Source organism: Hemitrygon akajei, chromosome 3 (assembly GCF_048418815.1).
Source record: "Hemitrygon akajei chromosome 3, sHemAka1.3, whole genome shotgun sequence".
Classification (NCBI taxonomy): domain Eukaryota; kingdom Metazoa; phylum Chordata; class Chondrichthyes; order Myliobatiformes; family Dasyatidae; genus Hemitrygon; species Hemitrygon akajei.
Genome location: NC_133126.1, coordinates 118,880,874 through 118,903,337, shown reverse-complemented (window position 1 = coordinate 118,903,337; position 22,464 = coordinate 118,880,874). Strand labels below are relative to the sequence as shown.

General features: G+C 42.6%; 1 protein-coding gene across 1 annotated transcript in view; it reads left to right on the top strand.

Annotated features, from left to right (window-relative positions):
* LOC140725332 (uncharacterized) overlaps positions 1-22,464 on the top strand; it is a 348,409-nt gene that overhangs the window by 102,437 nt on the left and 223,508 nt on the right. Inside the window, exons 4-6 of the mRNA XM_073040660.1 lie at positions 1,290-1,469; positions 20,194-20,277; positions 21,490-21,596. Coding sequence (XP_072896761.1) covers positions 1,290-1,469; positions 20,194-20,277; positions 21,490-21,596 — 371 coding nt within the window. The remainder of the gene's footprint in view (positions 1-1,289; positions 1,470-20,193; positions 20,278-21,489; positions 21,597-22,464) is intronic.

Here is a 22,464-nt window from a genome sequence, read left to right as displayed (position 1 = left end):
AATGCTACTAGCTAGAATAATAGCTTGGCATGGATTAGATGGGCTGAAGGGCTTGTTTCTGTGCTATAGTGTTGTATGATTGAATAACTCTACAAATTTGACCTAAATCCTGCTGATTATTGGGTGGTTTATAATTATAGTCCCATTAATGTGGCCATTCCTTTCTTAATCCTCAGTTCCACACATTTAGTTGTAGCAGGTGAGCCCACCAGCCTGTCCCATCTGACTGCTGCTGTGACCTTTACCCCGACAAGAAATGTCACCCCTTTTCCTTTATTCCCCGTGCTATCATGTTGAAAACAACAGAACCACTGAACATTGAGCAGGCAGTCCTGCCCCTCCTGTATCCAAGTCTCATTAATGGCTATCAGATCATAATTCCACATACTAATCCATGCTCTAAACTCAATTGCCTTACCTAGTATAATCCTTGCATTGAAATGGACACAACTCAGAAAATTAGACCATCATGCTCAAACTATCGGTTGCTATCTTTGTAAGTAGGCTTAACATCTTCTTTCCCCACACCACTCTGCCCTGGAACTCTGGTTCCCATCCCCCTGCATCTCTCGTTTAAACCCCCCCCCCCCCACCACCCCAGAACGGTACTAGCGAACCTTCCTGCAAGGATATTAGTTCAGGTACAAACCACCCCATTTGGACAGGTCCCATCTTGCCTGGAAGAGAGCCCAATATTCCAAAAATCTGAAGTCCTTCCTTCTGTTCCAACTCTTTAGCCACGTGGTAAACTGTATCATCTTCCTGTTCCTAGCCTCATTAGCATGTGGCACAGGTAGCAATCCTGTGATCACCATACTGGGGGTCCTGTCCTTTAACCTAGCACCTATGGATTTGTTCACACTTCATGTCCTTGTGAGTGGTACCAACATGCACCATGCTCGATGCTGTTCACCCTTGCCCCCGCCTCAAGGGTCCAGCAGCTCAGGTTCAATCCTCACTTTGGGTTCTGTGTGAAGATTCTCCCTGTGGCCACATGGGTTTCCCTTGGGTGTCCTGATTTCCTCCCAAATCCCAAAGATATGTGGGTTGCTAGGTTAATTGCCCACTTAAATTGCCCCGGCATGTCTGTGACTGGTGGAGTTTGTGGGAAGTTGATGAGAATGTGGAGAGAATAAAACTGGATTAGTATAAATACTTGATGGTCAGCATAGACTCAGTGGGTCAAAGATCTGTTTCTATGGTCTATAACTCAACACCATTTAAAATGGCTTTAAGGGTTCTGTGGTTACCCACAGCACTAACCTGTTTTCGCTGCTGTTTCTCATTAGCTGGAGAAATGCCTCAAGTTTGAAGTGTCTGAAAGGGAACAAGAGGCGGCTGAGTCAAAAGCTGTGTTAGATCTCTGTCGCAAGTTTGACGATGAAGAGAGGGCATACAGGAGAAAAATTCAAGCCTATCAAGATGGACAGCAGCGCCAGGCTCAACTGGTGCAAAAGCTCCAGGCTAAGGTAGGAATTGCCTTTCAATATAGATTCTGACCCACATTATGTTGAAAGGTAGACTCACAGTTCTGAGAATGGAATTTTGTTTGAAGGGCCATGGAATTTAATGTGCAGAAAAATCATCCAGTAGGTTCAGTGAGGGAGTGTTGAAAATAGAATACATGTTAACTAAGCTTGGTAGCTTGGGTCTCAGTGCTATAGAAATGTCCTCATATACTGACCCATTAGCAATTAAACCAATACTTAGAAATAAGGCAATAGGAGAGCTGGCAGTTCCGAAGATTAGTGAAGTACAGTGCTGGCTTAATTTGAGTCAGAGCCTAGGAGAGAAAGGGTGAATGGTGGAACCAGATCACAGCGTTTCTGTGGCACTGTGAACACATCAACTCTATTACAGTGCTTCAGGATGTAGGGAACGGGTCCAAGGTTTTTCCTGGACCATTTTTTATTTGTTGTCAGGAAGTGGCAGAATTAATTTAACAGTTGGGTTACTGGTAGTTTATAATTGAACTGCTTGCCAGACTATTTCACAGAGCATGGATAAGTTGACTGATCTGCGCGAAACTTGAACAAATGTGAATGATATTAAGAGGGGCTGTCGGGCTATCTATGTCTTGGAAAGGAATTTAATTTCTTTTGCCTAAATATTAAATGAGGAATTCTGGGAATAGCACGGCATCTACAAAAACTGAGCCCTCAAAAACCTCAATAGTTGGGTCAAGCAATTGGACTGTATCACGACCATGTACAGATCCTTCCCAGGTTATGAATGCTCGATTTATGGATACCCTGTACATATAAGTGAGTGTTTGGGAGACCAGTGTGATGGATGTGGATAGATTTGCAAGATCCTATGGGAGTGCCAGCATCTTCTGCCATGCGAGGGCAGGGCAATCTGCCTGCCTTCTCTAGCCAGCCACCAAACCCCCTTCCCTGAGCTGCAGCAATCAGAGGTTGAGTTGTGGGAGTGCTGAGTACACTCACTTATTCACTCCGTGAGCAGGGCTGGCTGGCTACCATTTTTCCCAGACCTGCTTACTGTCCTGTCACAGCTGTTTCTATGATCCTCGCCCACCACTGTTATTCGTTTTCAAATTACAAACTGTTCAGATTACAAACAGTTGTCAGGTACAGAACGTAGGGAATGTGTGTATCAAGAAAGGAATCAAGATCCAGTACTCTCTCCTATGTGTCTACATTTGTCACTCATTACAATAGTCACATTAGGTGGCCTATGTTTAATGAGGAAGCTCGTTGCAAAAATTGATTTGTATAACATCATGTGATGAACTAATCCAGTATTTCCTGGTGCTAATAGTCAGCAAAGACCATAAAATTGTCAGTTGTTCAAGAAGACTGCCGATGTAGTCTTTAGTACCAATTAGTCATATTCTTCTCCCTATTGATATACCACAGGAACATTTTATTGTTCAAGTTTCCATTTGACTCCTTTCTGAAAACTCTAGTGACATCTGCTCCTAGCGCTATGCGGACAGCACAGTGGTTCAGCTGTTATTGATCTATTGACCAAGGTTCAATCCTGACTTCTTTTGCTATCTGCATGGAACTTGCACAATCTTCTTGCAAATGCATGCCTTTCATCTGGGTTCCCTAGTGTTCCTCTCGCTTCTCAAAGTCATGTGTGTTTGTAGGTCAATTGGCTGTCTAAATTGTCCTGGATGTGTATGTGAGTGTTGGAATCTGGGAGTGATGGGAATGATAATGGTGGAATTAGTTTGGATAATTGCCTAATGGTCGACTCTAAGGTCTTATTTTTGTGTTGTATGATTTCATGGTTATGACTATCAGGTGCATTAGAGGATCTTCTCATCTCCTCTCTGTTTCAATCTGTGACACCTAGTTAGTAATCTTCTTCATTGGGAATAGTTTCACCCCAATTGGTAAAACTCTCTATAGTCCTGAACGACCCCATCATATCTTCCCTTAGCCCTGTCTACCTATTCCTAGCTTGTGTACTTTAGTTTGACTGAATGCCTTCTTCAATAATTCTCCAAAATGCCCCCACCCAAATTCTCAAAGCAATTTCTTATGGAATTCTAATGGGAAGCATCCAAAAATCAAAAAGCCTTAAAGGGAACCAGCATATAAATTGTTTCATGTATTCATCAGAGTTAGATGAAGTTGCCAGATAGGAATACAGTAGTTGGATTTCAGTTGGATTCTGGTTGGAAAAGACAAGAGGCTGGTTGGTTTCTGTTTTATGTCTTATTGTCCCTCTTACTTAGCTAATAATGTACTGTGAATTCATTAAACAAATATTTAAGTTCTTGACATAGCTAAAACATTTAAAATTGCATCTTTTTTTTGCTAACTGAATTTTCAGTATGTTTAAGTCCGCATATTTCTGAAAGTAACCAAGTTGATCCTGGTATTATCTAATTTAATCCAGTCTAATCCAAATGTAATTAACCTTCATTAAATCATCAGCTGATTCTGGGCACAAGTCTGCAGGGATTTCAGTTTGGTGCTGAACAATGAGCACTTGTGTTGCTTCCATGAACAAGATCCAGGTTGAAGCTCGGTGGGAATAACCTCCCAGCTGCTTAACAAAATAAATCTGTACTGAACAGGGAATTGTGGGAACACAAAACTCAATGTGGTTAGAAGCTGTGAGTTTTAGGAGCTAAGTTTGGCCAAAACGTTTCATAAGGCACACATTAGGAGAATACGCAAAGACATGTTTACAGGACAAACTGTGCGAGAATGTTATAGAACTATCATTTACAGGGTACACTGTAAATGTATATGGAAACAGTAAGTATATTGTTACTATAACATATTTATTGCAAAGATACATTCACAGGGTAGACTGCAGGGAAGCTTTGTAAATGGTATACCATGCCAGGATGCCCAGGACTTACACGTAAGGTGAATATTTTGACGACCCGTACACAAACTATAGTGGTATAATTTTTATTTTTTATTGACAAACAACACAGTATAGGCCCTTCCGGCACTTTGAGCTGTGCCGCCCAGCAATCCCCAATTTAATCCTGGCCTAATCGCAGGACAATTTACAATGACCAATTAACCTACCAACTGGTACACCTTTGGACTGTGGGAGGTAACTGAAGCACCCAGTCATGGGGAGAATGTACAAACTCCTTACAGGCAGCAGCAGGAGTTGAACCCGATCTCCTATACTGTAAGTCATTGTGCTAACCACTATGCTATCGTGCTGGCCCAATTATGGTGTATTGTTTAATAGTTTTGTTTTTACAAACTGTTGAATGACCATCTTCACCCCCACTTTATTTTATCTTACCCCTGGATGGTAACTGTTTCTCTCTCCCCAGGTGCTGGTTGACCCCTTTAGTATCCACAGACATTTTCTTATTTTTATTTCAGGTTTCTAGAATCCACAATATTTTGTTTTTGATCCATAAAAAGGTCTGTCAGGGTGATAGGTAAATCATCATCACTTGAAAGGAAGGGGTTGGCAGGGTCTAAGGAACAATGTCTGGAGGAATATATGGTAGAAACAATTGTGGGGAAGTCTATGATGGGCCTGGCTTTCAGACCAAGGAACTAGGGTATGTGGAGACAAGTGGAATTCAAAACAAGGGAGTGATGGGCAACTGAGAGTGGGAAGGTTGGTGAGATACAAGCAACGGTGAACAGAATCTTAGAAATGGATGGAGAAGAGAAAAAAGATCTGATGCTCAGCATAGAATTAAACTGGATTTCAAGGTCATAAAATAGTGGGCAAAGTGAGCATTGAATTGCCAACAAGGAAGCAATTTGCAGTGGAGGTTAAAGGTGAGATGAAGGTGGGAATTTATTCATTTAGGAATATAATTTGGAGATGGAAAACTGAGGTGGTGAAGAGACTAAAGAAATTACAGTGGTGGAGCTGTATTTTTGCATTACCTGTAAACAGTAAATCTTCAACATTTCTTGTCTGTATTCCATATGGATCAAAAGATGTCAAGAACACAAAAAATGATCTTCACTTTGTCCAACACCAGTACTTTACTCAATTTTGTTACTCCTGGCTAAATTCCAAAAATATTTATTCACCAAGAACGAGACCTATTGAATGAAAGGGGAATGCTGATGGTGTCAAGAAAAACTTGACGAAGTCAGCTCAACCCCATATCAAAGGTGCTGCAAAACTCCAGCTTGTGAACAGGGATCTTGCCTTTTGACAGTGTAATATAGCTCTCTGCAGGCAAAATAAACCTTCAGTGGATTGGACTGGATCAGTAGAAGGTAAACACAAGAGATTCTACAGATGCTGGAAGTAAATCCAGAGCAACATACAAAAGGCTGGAGGAACTCAGCAACTCAAGCAACATCAACGGAAAGGAATAAAAAGTCAGTGTTTTGGGCCAAGACCCTCCATCAGGACTGGAAATAGAGGGGGAAGAAACCAGAATCAGTAGAAAATGTTCTTTACAGGACAATGTTCAGGCTAAGATGAGTGGGAATGGGGATTCTGCATTGATCTGGAATCATCTTTGTGCCTGAATTTTTGCAGTACAGTAAAATTCTGATAATTTAGCTTCCAAATGTTTTGATACCTTAAATGTTGGGCATCTTCCTCACTCATTAATTCATCATGTGATCCAGGTTCAGAGTGCACAATTAGTGCACAGATTCTGGAGTGAGGTCAGAACTTGGGAATGACCCAGACTGTCAGGATTCAGGGAAGTGGGAGGTCTGTGGCTGGAGTTGAGGATTGGACAACTTGTATGTGTCCCACTCTTTAATGCAACAAGTTCACTGGGAAGTCTATTATACCACTGCATAATATAAAGGAAGTGAAATAAAAGCATGCTTAGATATTAATGGGAGTATGACCTAGTTGCCTGGAAAATCTGTTAGTCAAAGTTCCTAGGGTGCTTAAATAATAAAATGCAAAGAATCTGAAAACTGTTATAATCTGAGTTGCAAAAATGTCCTGTACTTTGATTAACAAAGGAAAGGAGGATGCTTACAAGCTTTGGGCTGTTCGATTGTGGGTTATAGGGCTTATAGATATTCCTGCTAAAGCATTGCTGTGTGTCAAGCACCCACTAATATCTTCTAGTGTCACCAGGTAGATATGTCCTTGAGTGCACAGTATTCAGTGCCACGTGTACACTAATATTTTGAATCCCAGACCTTTAGAGCTGTGGGAATGATATGAATTTAACTGCAGAATCTACTCATAGCATTAGCTTTGAAAACAGCAAACTTCTAAGAGGCACTTAAGAGACTGCTGATGCTGGAATTTGGAGCAACACACAAATAGCAGGAAGAACTCAGTAGGACAAGCATCATCTATGGAGGGAGATGGGTAGTCAGAGGTTCTGACTTGTATCTGGGTTCTGGGCATGAGTCCGCATGAAGGGTGATTACACACTTTTTGTGTGCTGCTTCAGAGCTCAAAGGGAACGGGTGGCGGTTGAGAATTAAGATGCCTGAACATTCTGGAGGTGGGTCAGAGTCAGCTGTTTCATATTATATGGGGTGGACATAGATATCGTTGAGGCAGTGAAGTTTTCAGACCTCCCTCCCCAGCAGTGCCACTGTCCTCTATAGGCTCCCCAACACCCACCACCCCTAAACAAGAGTCTCTATCAGGCACGTTGAGACATCAGGTCTCAGGTGAAGATTCTGTTAGTCTTAAGCAGTGGTTTCCCCAACACTGCTACACTGATGAAGACTTCATTCGTTAGTCAAGACCTACTCTTGTAGTTGAGGACAACAGATTCTTCAGAGTCTAGCGTCACAGAGGCACATATGACTCTTTTGCTCTGTACTCAACAGCTTCCATCCATATCTGCGTTGTGCAGAGAGAACCCAGTGAATCTGTTTTCCAGTTGTGTGGTGCTGTGGTCACACTGGCTTTCCACATTTCATGATCAATTTTACATTCTAGAGAACATATGTCACACCTTAAATGTATCCACTATGCAGCTGAATATCTTGGTCAGAATTTTATAGCTTCTTATTAGTCTAGTTTATGTGGAAGGGGATGGGATCTTTTCCAAAGTTTTCCTCCTCAAAGTAAGGATTTTCCAGTCGTCTCATCGCCTACCTGGTTTATGAGTTGTCTTCACTAAAATGTGCAACTCAAGAAGTACTCTTCCTTAGAAAAAATTAGAAGCGTGGTTTTTGATTCTTCAGTTAAATTTGAAGAAACTTGGAGACCATTTATTTAACATTTTCATATGAGTTAAATGGTCTGATCCTAGACCTTACTTTTATTATCCTTAATTATTTGGATGGAGGTTCGGAGTTATTGGCACTACTGTATGTATTTAACATTATGCAATGGCCCATGTTGGTTAGTTTTTTTTTCTTTTTTTGGGTTTTTTTTTAATCTTTTTCAATTCTTTTACATAAATACTATGAGTTTGGGAGGCCTTATATTTTGATTATTATATATCTGATTGTCTATTTAAACTATTAATTATGTACTCTCAAATGCTTTGTATTCATATTTAATTTATGTTTTTCTTAAAATTAATAAAAAGATTTAAAAAGAAAGAAAAGAAGTACTCTTCCTACATCATTTCTAATTCATTTTGCTTGAGCTGATTGACATGGAAGATAAGAACATGAAAATCTATGGTTAAGAGTAAGCCATTCAGAACCTCAAGTCTGTCCTGCCATTCAAAATAGAAACATAGAAAACCTACAGCTCAATACAGGCCTTTCGGCCCACAAAGCTGTGCCGAACATGCACTTACTTTAGAAATTATCGAGGTTACCCATAGCCCTCTATTTTTCTAAGCTCCACGTATCTATCCAGGAGTCTCTTAAAAGACCCTATTATATCTGCCTCCACCACCGTTGCCAGCATCCCATTCCACACACTCACCATTCTCTGCATTAAAAAACTTACTCCTGACATCTCCTCTGTACCTACTTCCAATCACCTTAAAACTGTGCCCTCTCGTGCTAGCCATTTCAGCCCTGGGAAAAAGCCTCTGACTATCCACATGATCAATGCCTTTCACCGCTCATCCTCCATCGCTCCAAGGAGAAAAGGCCAGGTTCACTCAACCTATTCTCATAAGGCATGCTCCCCAATCCAGGCAACATTCTTGTAAATCTCCTCTGTATCTTTTCTATGGTTTCCACATCCTTCCTGCAGTGAGGCGACCAGAACTGAGCACAGTACTCCCAGTGGGGTCTGACCAGGGTCCTTTATAGCTGTAACATTACCTCTCGGCTCTTAAACTCAACCTCACTGTTGATGAAGTCCAAAGCACCATATGCCTTTTTAACCATACATTCAACCTGCGCAGCAGATTTGAGTATCCTATGGACTCAGACCCCAAGATCACTCTGATTCTACACACTGCCAAGAGTCTTACCATTGATAATATAATCTGCCATCATATTTGACCTACCAAAATGAACCACCTTGCACTTACTTGAGTTGAACTCCATCTGCCACTTCTCAGCACAGTTTTGCATCCTATTGATGTCTGCTGTAACCTCCGACAGCCCACCACACTATCCACAACACCCCTAACCTTTGTGTCATCAGCAAATTTACTAACCCATCCCTCCACTTCCTCATCCAGGTCATTTATATAAATCACAAAGAGAAGGGGTCCCAGAACAGATCCCTGAGGCACACCACTGGTCACAGACCTCCATGCAGAATATGACCTGTCTACAACCACTCTTTGCCTTCTGTGGGCAAACCAATTCTGGATCCACAAAGCAAGGTTCCCTTTGATCCCATGCCTCCTTACTTTCTCAAAAAGCCTTGCATGGGATACCTTATCAAATGCCTTGCTGAAATCCATATACACTACATCTACTGCTCTACCTTCATCAATGTGTTTAGTCACATCCTCAAAAAATTCAATCAGGCTCGTAAGGCACAACCTGCCTTTGACAAAACCATGCTGACTACTCCTAATCATATTATGCCTCTCCAAATGTTCATAAATCCTGCCTCTCAGGATCTTCTCAAACACTTACCAACCACTGAGGACTATAATTTCCTGGGCTATCTGTACTCCCTTTCTTGAATAAGGGAACAACATCTGCAACCCTCCAATCCTCTAGAACCTCTCCCATCCCCATTGATGATGCAAAGGTCATCATGAGATGCTCAGCAATCTCCTGCCTTGCCTCCCACAGTAGCCTGGGGTATATCTCATCCGGTCCCGGTGAGTTACCCAGCTTGATGCTTTCCAAAAGGTCCAGCACATCCTCTTTCTTAATGTCTATATGCTCAAGCTTTTCAGTCCGCTGTAAGTCATCCCTACAATCACCAAGGTTCTTTCCTGTAGTGAATACTGAAGCAAAGTATTCATTAAGTACTTGCGCTATCTCCGCCGATTCCATACATACTTTTCCACTGTCACACTTGATTAGTCCTATTCTGTCACATCTTATCCTCTTGCTCATCACATACCTGTAGAATGGTTTGGGGTTTTCCTTAATCCTGTTCACCTTCTCGTGGCCCGTTTTGGCTCTCCTAATTTCATTATTAAGCTCCTTCTTGCTAGCCTTATAATTTTCTAGATCTCTATCATTACCTAGTTTTTTTGAACCTTTTGAAAGCTTTTAGAAACATAGAAAATAGGTGCAGGAATAGGCCATTCGGCCCTTCAAGCCCGCACCGCCATTCAGTATGATCATGGCTGATCATCCAACTCTAAACCCTGTACCTGCTTTCTCTCCATACCCCCTGATCCCTTTAGCCACAAGGGCCATATCTAGCTTCCTCTTAAATATAGCCAATGAACCGGCCTCAACTGTTTCCTGTGGCAGAGAATTCCACAGATTCACCACTCTCTGTGTGAAGAAGTTTTTCCTCATCTCGGTCCTAAAAGGCTTCCCCTTTATCCTTAAACTGTGACCCCGTGTTCTGGACTTCCCCAACATCAGAAACAATCTTCCTGCATCTAGCCTGTCCAATCCCTTTAGAATTTTATACGTTTCAATAAGATACCCCCTCAATCTTCTAAATTCTAGTGAGTATAAGCCTAATCGATCCAGTCTTTCTTCATATGAAAGTCCTACCATCCCAGGAATCAATCTGGTGAACCTTCTTTGTACTCCCTCTATGGCAAGAATGTCTTTCCTCAGATTAGGGGACCAAAACTGCACACAATACTCTAGGTGCGGTCTCACCAAGGCCTTGTACAACTGCAGTAGAACCTCCCTGCTCCTGTAAATCCTTTTGCTATGAATGCCAATGTACCATTTGCCTTTTTCACTGCCTGATGTACCTGCATGCCCACCTTCAATGACTGGTGTACAATGACACCCAGGTCTCGTTGCACCTCCCCTTTTCCTAATCGGCCACCGTTCAGATAATAATCTGGTTTCCTGTTCTTGCAACCAAAGTGGATAACTTCACATTTATCCACATTAAATTGCATCTGCCATGAATTTGCCCACTCACCTAACCTATCCAAGTCACCCTGCATCCTCTTAGCATCCTCCTCACAGATAACACCGCCGCCCAGCTTCGTGTCATCCGCAAACTTGGAGATGATGCATTTAATTCCCTTGTCTAAATAATTAATATATATTGTAAACAACTGGGGTCCCGGCACTGAGTCTTGCGGTACCCCACTAGTCGCTGCCTGCCATTCTGAAAAGGTCCCGTTTACTCCCACTCTTTGCTTCCTGTCTGCCAACCAATTCTCTATCCACATCAATACCATACCCCCAATACCGTGGGCTTTAAGTTTGCACACTAATCTCCTGTGTGGGACCTTGTCAAAAGCCTTTTGAAAATCTAAATATACCACATCCACTGGCTCTCCCCTATCCACTCTACTAGTTACATCTTCAAAAAATTCTATAAGATTCGTCAGACATGATTTTCCTTTCACAAATCCATGTTGACTTTGTCCGATGATTTCACCTCTTTCCAAATGTGCTGTTATCACATCTTTGATAACTGACTCTAGCATTTTCCCCACCACCGATGTCAGACTCACCGGTCTATAATTCCCCTGTTTTTCTCTCCCTCCTTTTTTAAAAAGTGGGGTTACATTAGCCACCCTCCAATCCTCAGGAACTAATCCAGAATCTAAGGAGTTTTGAAAAATTATCACTAATGCATCCACTATTTCTTGGGCTACTTCCTTAAGCACTCTGGGATGCAGACCATCTGGCCCTGGGGATTTATCTGCCTTTAATCCCTTCAATTTACCTAACACCACTTCCCTACTAACACGTATTTCCCTCAGTTCCTCCATCTCACTAGACCCTCAGTCCCTTACTATTTCCAGAAGATTATTTATGTCCTCCTTAGTGAAGACAGAACCAAAGTAGTTATTCAATTGGTCTGCCGTGTCTTTGTTTCCTATGATCAATTCACCTGTTTCTGACTGTAAGGGACCCACATTTGTCTTGACCAATCTTTTTCTTTTCATGTATCTATAAAAGCTTTTACAGTCAGTTTTTATGTTCCCTGCCAGCTTTCTCTCATAATCTTTTTCCCTTTCCTAATTAAGCCCTTTGTCCTCCTCTGCTGGTCTCTGAATTTCTCCCAGTCCTCAGGTGTGCCACTTTTTTTTGCTAATTTATATGTTTCTTCTTTGGACTTGATACTATCCCTAATTTCCCTTGTCAGCCACGGGTGCACTACCTTCCCTGGTTTATTCTTTTGCCAAACTGGGATGAACAATTGTTGTAGTTCATCCATGCGATCTTTAAATGCTTGCCATTGCATATCCACCGTCAACCCTTGAAGTATCATTTGCCAGTCTATCTTAGCTAATTCACGTCTCATACCTTCAAAGTTACCCTTCATAAAGTTCAGAACCTTTGTTTCTGAATTAACTATGTCACTCTCCATCTTAATGAAGTATTCCACCATATTATGGTCACTCTTACCCAAGGGGCCTCGCACGACAAGATTGCTAACTAACCCTTCCTCATAGCTCAATACCCAATCTAGAATGGCCTGCTGTCTAGTTGGTTCCTCGACATGTTGGTTCAGAAAACCATCCCGCATATATTCCAAGAAATCCTCTTCCTCAGCACCCTTACCAATTTGGTTCACCCAATCTATATGTAGATTGAAGTCACCCATTATAACTACTGTTCCTTTATTGCACACATTTCTAATTTCCTGTTTAATGCCATCCCCAACCTCACTACTACTGTTAGGTGGCCTGTACACAGCTCCCACCAGCGTTTTCTGCCCCTTAGTGTTATGCAGCTCTACCCATATCGATTCCACATCCTCCAGGCTAATGTCCTTCCTTTCTATTGCATTAATCTCCTCTCTAACCAGCAATGCTACCCCACCTCCTTTTCTTTCCTGTCTATCCCTCCTGAATATTGAATATCCCTGAATGTTGAGCTCCCATCCTTGGTCACCCTGGAGCCATGTCTCTGTGATCCCAACTATATCATATTCATTAATAACTATCTGCACATTCAATTCATCCACCTTGTTACGAATGCTCCTCACATTGACACACAAAGCCTTCAGGCTTGTTTTTACAATACTCTTAGCCCTTATACAATTATGTTGAAAAGTGGCCCTTTTTGCTTTTTGCCTTGGATTTGCCTGCCTGCCACTTTTACTTTTCACACTACTTTTTGCTTCTACCCTCATTTTACACCCCTCTGTCTCTCTGCACTTGTTCCCATCCCCCTGCCGTATTAGTTTAAAGCCTTCTGAACAGCAGTAGCAAACACTCCCCCTAGGACATTGGTTCCAGTCCAGCCCAGGTGCAGACCGTCCTGTTTATACCGGTCCCACCTCCCCCAGAACTGGTTCCAATGCCCCAGAAATTTGAATCCCTCCCCCTTGCACCATTTTTCAAGCCACGTATTCAACTGAAATATCCTACTATTTCTACTCTGACTAGCAGGTGGCACTGGTAGTAATCCAGAGATTATTACCTTTGTGGTCCTACTTTTTAGTTTATCTCCTAACTCCCTAAATTCACCTTGTAGGACCTCATCCCATTTTTTACCTATATCGTTGGTACCTATGTGCACCACAACCACTGGCTGTTCACCCTCCCATTCCAGAATGTCCTGCAGCCGCTCAGAGACATCCTTGACCCTTGCACTAGGGAGGCAACATACCATCCTGGAGTCTCGTTTGCGGCCGCAGAAATGCCTATCTATTCCCCTTACAATCAAATCCCCTATCACTATAGCTCTCCCACTCCTTTTCCTTCCCTCCTGTGCCGCAGAGCCACCCATTGTGCCATGAACTCGGCTGCTGCTGCCTTCCCCTGATGAGACATCTCCCCCAACAGTATCCAAAACAGTATATCTGTTTAGGAGGGAGATGACCTCAGCGGACTCCTGCACTACCTGCCTACTGCTACGCTGTCTAGTGGCCACCCATTCCCTTTCTGCCTGTGTAGCCTTTACCTATGATGTGGCCAACTCACTGAACGTGCTATTCACGACTTTCTCAGCATTGTGGATGCTCCAGTATGAATCCAATCGCAGCTCCAGACGGTCAGTGCGGTCTGCCAGAAGCTGCAGTTGGACACACTTCCTGCACACATAGTCATCAGGGACACTGGAAGTATCCCTGATTTCCCACATGCTGCAGGATGAACAAACCACGGGGCCGATCCCAGCTGCCATGACCTACCCAATACTTGCCTCAACTTTTGAAACTTTCTCCTTTGAAAGGAACTTACCTGGCCTTACCTCACTTGGAGTACCTCACTTTCTTTTATTCTTGACTAGATTTTCAACAGCCTTTGTCACATGGGTTCCTGTACCCTACCATTCTTTCCATCTTATTGGAAAGCACCTAGGCAGAACATCATGCAAATATCCCCTGAACATTTGCCACATTTTTGCCGTACTTTTCCCTGAGACCATCTGCTCCTAATTTATGCTTCCAAGTTCCTGCCTGATAGCTTCATATTTCCCCTTACTCCAGTTAAACGCTTTCCTAACTTGTCTGTTCCCATCCCTCTCCAATGGTAAAGGAGATAGAATTGTGATCACTCTCCAAAATGCTGTCTCACTGAGAGACCTGACACCTGACGAGGTTCATTTCCTAATACCAGATCAAGTACAGTCTCTCCTGTAGTTGGCCTATCTACATATTGTGCCAGGAAACCTTCCTGAACACACCTAACAAACACCACCTCATCTAAACCCCTCACTCTAGGGAAATTTCACTATTTGGGAAATAACTAAGTTCCTTGGGGTGAATATCACAAATGACCTGACTTGGTCTAACCAAGCTGAGACCACTGTCAAGAAGGCCCACCAGCGCCTTTACTTCCTGAGAAAGCTGAAGAAATTTGGCCTGTCCCCTAGAACCCTCACTAATTTTTATAGATGCACCGTAGAAAGCATTCTTCTAGGGTGCATCACAACCTGGTATGGAAGTTGTCATGTCCAAGACCGGAAGAAGCGGCAGAAGATCGTGAACATAGCCCAGCACATCACACAAACCAATCTTCCATCCTTGGACTCACTTTACAGCACACACTGTCGGAGCAGTGCTGCCAGGATAATCAAGGACAAGACCCACCCAGCCAACACACTTTTCGACCCACTTCCCTCCGGGAGAAGGTTCAGGAACATGAAGATTCGTACGGCCAGATTTGGGAACAGCTTCTTTCCAACTGTGATAAGACTGCTGAACGGATCCTTGCCCGGATCTGGGCCGTACCTTCCAAATATCTGGACCTGACTTGCACTAACTTACTTTCCCTTTTCTATTTTCTAATTATGATTTATAATTTAAATTTTTATTATATTTACTTTGATTTGTAATTCAGGGAGCGAGAAGCACAGAAACAAATATCACTGTGATGATTGTACGCTCTAGTATCAATTGTTTGGTGACAATGAAGTAAAGTAAAAGTAAATTAAAGTAAATTAAAATCTCTCATCGTGACAACTATTATTATTACACCTTTCCAGAATCTGTCTCCTTATCTGCTCCTCGAATTCCCTGTTACTATTGGGTGGTCTACACATCCAGTACAGTTATTAGCCCCTTCCTGTTCCTAACTACCACACACAGAGACTCCGTAGACAATCCCTGCATGACTTCCTGCTTTCTGTGCAGTCTTGACACTATCTCTGATTAGCAGTGCTATGCCCCCACCTCTTTTGCCTCCCTCCCTATCCTTTCTGAAATGTCTAAAGCCTGGCACTCTAAGTAACCATTCCTACCCTTGAGCCATCCAAGTCTCTGTAATGGCCACAACATCATAGCTGCAAGTACTAATCCACGCTCTAAGCTCATCCACTTTGTTCATGATGTTTCTTGCTTTAAAATAGACATATCTCAAAACATCAGTCTGAGTGCATCCCTTCTCTATCACCTGCCTATCCTCCCTCTCGCACTGTCTCCAAGCTTTCTCTATTTGTGAGCCAACCGCTCCTTCATCTTGTCTCTTCAGTTCAGTTCCCAGCCCCAACAATTCTAGTTTAAACTCTCCCCAATAGCCTTAGCAAACCTCCTCACCAGGATATTGGTCCCCCTGGGATTCAAGTGCAACCCGTCTTTTTTGTACAGGTCACGCCTGCCCCAAAAGAGGTCCCAACGATCCAGAAATCTGAATCCCTGTCCCTTGCTCCAATCCCTCAGCTATGTATTTATCCTCCACCTCACTCTACTCCTATACTCAGTGTTGCATGGCACAGGCAGTAATCCTGAGATTACTACCTTTGAGGTCCTATGCCTCAGCTTCTTTCCTAACTCCCTGTAGTCTGTTTTCAGGACGTCCTCCCTTTTCCTACCTATGTCGTTGGTACCAATACGTACCACAACCTCTGGCTGTTCACCTTCCCACTTCAGGATATCGTGGATGTGATCAGAAATGATCAGACCCTGGCACCAGGGAGGCAAATTACCACCCGTGTTTCTTTCCTGCATCCACAGAATCTCCTGACTGACCCCTAATTATAGAGTCCCCTATCACTATGACCATCCTCTTCCTTTCCCTACCCTTCTGAGCTACAGGACCAGACTGTATGTTAGAGTCTGGCAGCTACTGTTGCTTCCCCCAGGTAGGTCGTCGCCCACCAACAGTACTCAAACAGGAGTACTTACTGTTAAGGGGGACAGCCACTTGTATCTGACTCTTGCCCTCCCCACTTACCTGTCTCCCAAGGTCCCGGTGTGACTGCTTGCCTATAGCTCCTCTCTATCACCTCACTTCCCTGACCAGACGAAGGTCATCGAGCTGCATCTCCAGTTCCCTAACCTGGTCCCTAAGGAGCTGCAGCTCGACGCACCTGATATAGATGTGGCCATCCAGGAGGCTGGGAGTCTCCCAGACATCACATATCCAACACCCAGTACAGAACACTGGCCTCACAGACATACTTCCTATTCCTTTTCCTCACAGGTAACTTATCGTGCCTCAACCCGTTATTGCATAAGCCCTGTTGAGCCAAAGCCTTCCTACTCTGTCTGTCTCTGCTCACACGCCCGCTCTATAAAACTGTCTTCTTTTAAATTCCTCCCACTGGCCTAACTCGGTGACCCCCACACGCTTGCACAGTCGTGCCTCGATCAAACCTGATCAGAGCTGATATGTCCTCAGCCTCAATAGCTTTGTGCCGCTTCTACATTGCCCTCAGATCTCTAATCTTACATTAATCTATCGACCTTCATTAAATCCCTGCATTGATCTAACCTCTGCACCCACCTGAGCGAGGGAATTCCAGAGGTTCTGCACATTCTGCATGAAGAAGTTCTGAGGTGCTACAATTTTAAATGGTTGCCCTTTATCTTGCAGTTGTGACCTCTGCAAGATCCTCCTCCCACAGGAGAAAAGATGTCAACACCTCTACCTTGTTAGGCCCCCTCAAAATGTTCTATGTTTCAATAAGATCACTCCAATTCTTCTACATTTAAAACTTACAGATCTAAATTTTATAGATGCTCGTGATAGGATAACTCTTCCAATCCAGGAACCAGACCAGTGACTACTTTTGGGCTGCCTTCAATGCCAATACTTCCCTTCCTAATTAAGGAACTCAAAATCCTGCTCAGAAATGGAGCATACTCAGTAGAATAGCCCTTAAACAGCTTAGTTACAAGCAGTAGTAAGCAAAATGCTTACTCAAAGCAGGACTAAAAACCCATATCGCAGAGATAAAGAGCACCTCATTCACTCTCGCAGCGAGATAGCTTCTAGTATAGATATTGCGAAAGTGTTAAATCTGCTGCAGTATTTGGCTAATATAAACAATACTTGGACCCAAGCTGCATTTGGACAGATGACTCGAGATAACCTCAGGCCTGCTCCAAGAAAGATCCTGAACTAAACACAAAATACTGATGGTAAACCACTTCCCATTGCATAGAATTCCAACTCCAAGAATAACAGTTAAAGCACACAAACTACTGATCCAAGCAAAGAATGTTCTGGATTATCCAGTGTTGAATGGCCAGAGCACTGAACACAAATATTCCCCAGGCGCATGCCTTTGAGCACACTTCCAAGCTTAATCACCCTCAAATCTAATAATTGAGCATGTTTCAGTTTTCCGGCTGCCCTCGCTGGTCAAATGAATGAATGATTAAGGGGCTTGAACACGTGTGTTGACTAACTGACTATTTTTATTTTCGATTATAGAAAGCCTCGTCCAATGTTTTTCTGGCAATCCCATTGAGCTATTTGTGAAAATTTTGTAATCAATGACTTTTATTATAAAGTCAATCTTTTGCCAGTTTAAACTTCAGGTTTAAAAAAAATCAAATCAAAACACTAGCATTTCTGCAGCACTTTTTAATTCCCTGTGACATCCCAAAGCACATTCCATCTAATGAAATATGTTTTATTGTGGAGCAACAGTTATAGGAAATAAGCTGGCCAAATTGTGCACACTAGGGGGTTATAACTAGCAACATGATATTACGGGATTATTGTGATGTTGAGAGAGACCTCCACTCTTTCTCTTTGCAACGATGCCATGGGATTCCACATGTTCTGTTTTCTTTTCAGATGGAGGCAAGGGCACTGGGTTAGAGAACTGTAGTGTATTGTGGCTTCTTCTGTACTTGTGTAACTATCACTCTAACTGAGTTAGGCATGGAGCATTAAATAACACAAATGTTTATTGTAACAGTTGAGCCCAGACTTTCTGAAAATATTTTACAAACAATATTATAATAAATAACCACCTTACTCATTCTCTTAAGGTAGCACCAACTCAGCAGCCTTAAGGTAGCACTTAACAATTTCTGAATATGTATAATTTCTTTTTTATTTCCCAAATCATAAAAATATTGTGCAAGCAGGGGAAGATAATTATATTCAGAAATTATATACTAATAAATTGAAAGAAGCCAATCATAAATTTAGTTACAGTAAAAATCTTAACTTCTCATCTATATTTGGTAGAGAGCTGAGCAGCTTTTGCAGATTTCCTAGTCTTCTCAGCCCTTCTTTTTCATTCCAATATCTTATTGTCGTTGCCATGATGCTTGAGGATTTCCTGCGTTACTTGTCTCACTAAGCTTACTACCAAAGAGATGTGTTACCCACTGGTGTTACTCAAGGACGATATGATCAAATGGTATTATGTCCCTCACTGGCACTGATGCCCCAAAGTTCTTCAGCCACCTTCTTTTTTCTTGAATGTTGCCAAACTGTACTTCTAAATTAATGAATTAATATATCTGAAATACTAACCAGCGTGCATGAGGTTACTTTTCTGCTGGCCACACTAAAAATCATTTCTTGCTCTCTATGTGCATAGTGAGAACAATAGTCTATAGTGTCCATTAGGAATCTTAGTTCAGCGACCGTGAGTCCAACAGTAATGTTGCTGTCTCTTCATCAAGACACCTACCATTGAGTCTCAGTTGTCTGTGATGTTACGCTAGTGATTGGTATTCGATTTATTGTTGGTACAGTGCAAAACCTGGTTTTGCCTGCCATTGATACAAATCATTTCTTCGCATCTTCAACATATTGAGTTGTATAATTGGAAAAACAATTAGCAATACAGATCACAATGCTAGACAAAAAGTCGAGGGCAGACAGACATTATCGTGCAAGGCAACAACAAGGTAGGTTCTGAGGTGAAGTTTTCATCTTGTCGTATTGGGTGACCATTCAGCAGTTTTATAACAGCAGAATGAGCCTGGTGCTACAAGCTTACAGGTTTTTGTGTCTTCTGCCTAATGGAGGAGAAGGGAGAATGTCTGAGTTGTAAGGTGTCTTTGTTGCTGTTGGCTGCTTTACCAGTGTAGTGAGAAGTGTAGCAGAGTCCATGGAGGGGAGGCCGGTTTTTGTGATACGCTGAGCAGCGTCTTTAACTCTCTGCAGTTACTTGCCGTTTCGGCCATACTAAGCCATGATGCATCTGCTGATGCAGAATCTTGGAACAGTTGATGGAAATGTGGATGATGCACCATCAATAACTCACGCTGAGATGTAGGAAGCGAGGTATCGGCTTTTATTGACTGGAAGAATGAACAACACTACATCCTGGGGAATGAGGCAGGGCAACAGGCCACAGTCGCCTTTATACAGGGGTTTGTGGGAGGAGCCACAGGAGCAGTCAGCAGGGGTCTGTGGGAGGAGCCACAGGAGCAGTCCAGACAGGTATATCTAGTTCACCACAGTGGAATTAATGTAAACGGGTAATCAGTGGTCCACATGGTGGGCCAGAGAACCTTTTCTCATCCTGCGTATGACTCTATGACAATAATGCACAAAATAATTTTGTTTTAGTAGTTGCTTCTTATCTCTGCTGTTCTGTTTTATGTCATGGTTCAACATCAAAGATGTACAGGTCATCAATGAAATTCTTGACTCTCTCCATTCAGGTTTTGCAGTATAAGAAGCGGTGTGGTGAGCTGGAACAGGATATCATCGAGAAAGCCTCTGAGTCGGAGCAACAGAAAGTGTCAGTGAGTTGCAGTTACCAATATTTCAGCCTTAGCAGGAGTAAGGCTTGATTCTTCTCAGCAAGAATGTCTGACAGTTGATGACAGTCAGGCTCGCACCTGCAACTGGCTTCTTTTTACCTGTGAGACTGTCAATCTTTCAAATGGCTAAGTTGTCTTAACAGTTGGTCAAACGTGTCAGGGAAAGTTTACAGGAGTGGGTGTTGGGGAAGGGCATTGAGAGTGTTGGTCAAAGCAAGAGGTTTGCAGTTAAATTTAAAAAGGATGCTGTGCAGCTTATGGCCACGAGGATAGGAGCTTCTTGTTCAGACTAATCAATAAACAAGTGAAAGTGAGTAAGAGAAAGAGGGCACAAAGAATATGCAGAGTGAGGAACTGAGGAAGAGAGAATTCTGTTCAATATCAACATGCTTTAAAAGAAACCTGGCCAAATTTCTACCTTCGTGCTTACTAAACTCCAGTGTTTTGACTGATTGTGTAGATTTCTACTGAGTGCATACAAACATCACTGTTTGGTGTGACACTACTCGATGCATTTTTGGAGAGCGTTACACAGGGAAATGAAGTGTTAGAGAGAACAAATATCCTAATGGAATGGAAATAGCAACAGTCTCATATTCAACATCAAATGATTTTATACTTTGCTTTAACATTACTAACATCCTCAGTAGAATGAGCAAACTTTACAAAGACAGCACTGGAGGTCAGGATTGAGCACTAATTGTTGGACATCTCAGGCAGGTGACTCTACTAGTTTCAACACGAGAGTTGAACAAGATTACAGAGGAATTTGGATTTGTGAGTGCTGGAAATCACCTCCAATATAATGAGCAGTTGATCTTCTGAAGTGGTTGCGGTCCACATGAGGAGGATAGAGAGACAAGGAGAATAAGTCCCAGCTGGAGTTCCTTGGTAACTAGCTTGTGTATCTCAGTGTGTGTAACTATAGTTAGCACTTACCTTAGGTGGCTAGATATTCTGCTGAAAAGCAAGCATGAGGAACATGAGCATGGAAATAATAAAACATGGATGACGATGTCCCCCACAATAGAAGCAAACGAGGGCCAGAACAGCTGCATGGGCATTATGAATATGTAGACCACTGGTTTTCCAACGAGATGTCATAGGTCCGAGCCCCTTTTGCTTCGGTCTCACTCATTCTTGTAAGTTTTTTCCATCCTGTCATCACAGTTTGGCTACCGTTGTTAATTTTAGTTACAGACACGCTTGGAGACAACAGAATCCCACTTGAGGAGGACGGAATATGAGCACAATGCTGAACTGGAAAGCACTCTCATTCGCCTGGAAGAAGAGCAGCAAAGGTCCGTGACATTTATCTGTTTTGCTCTTCAGTACCTTGACCAATTGCCCATCATTCTGCGGAGTGGCTGTGGTGGTGGTGTACAGAGACTCCCAGAGCAGGAAAAGTACTGGAGTCTGTTATGTAGGAAATAATAATGGGATTTGTCAGAATGGATTTATGTATGGGAATTCACTGACATATCTTTGAGCTTTTTAAGGTTGTGGTGAGTGGAATAGATAAGGGGAAACTATGGATGTGTACTCTGGAATTTCGGATTCAGTTTAGTTTGTTGTCATATACACCAGGGTGCAATGTAATTCCTCTCAGAGTAAACAGTAATAATAAACTAAATACAGCAATGGGACAAAACAAAACGATGAAGCAATGGATACTTATTAAAGAGGTAATTAAAATTAGGGCAATAGGGAATAGGGGGTAATATATGAATGTGTAGACTTAAGATAGTCAGGGTGCACAACTGCTCCAACCTGCCCTTCATCCTCAAAACAGATGCTCCCAGGGCTGTGTGCTGAGTCCATCGTTGTACACTCTGCTTACGCATGACTGCACAACCAAACACCCAAATAATTACATTGACTTCTCTAACTTCCATTAATGCCTCTCCTCCCCTTCTTACCCCATCCCTGACATATTTAGTTGTTTGTTTTTTTCTCTCTCGCTGCTCATCACTCTGCCTGTTCTCCATCTCCCTCTGGTGCTTCCCTCCCCCTTTCTTTCTCCCTAGGCCTCCCGTCCCATGATCCTTTCCCTTCTCCAGCTCTGTATCACTTTCGCCAATCACCTTTCCAGCTCTTAGCTTCATCCCATCCCCTCCGGTCTTCTCCTATCATTTCACATTTCTCCCTCCCCCTCCTACTTTCAAATCT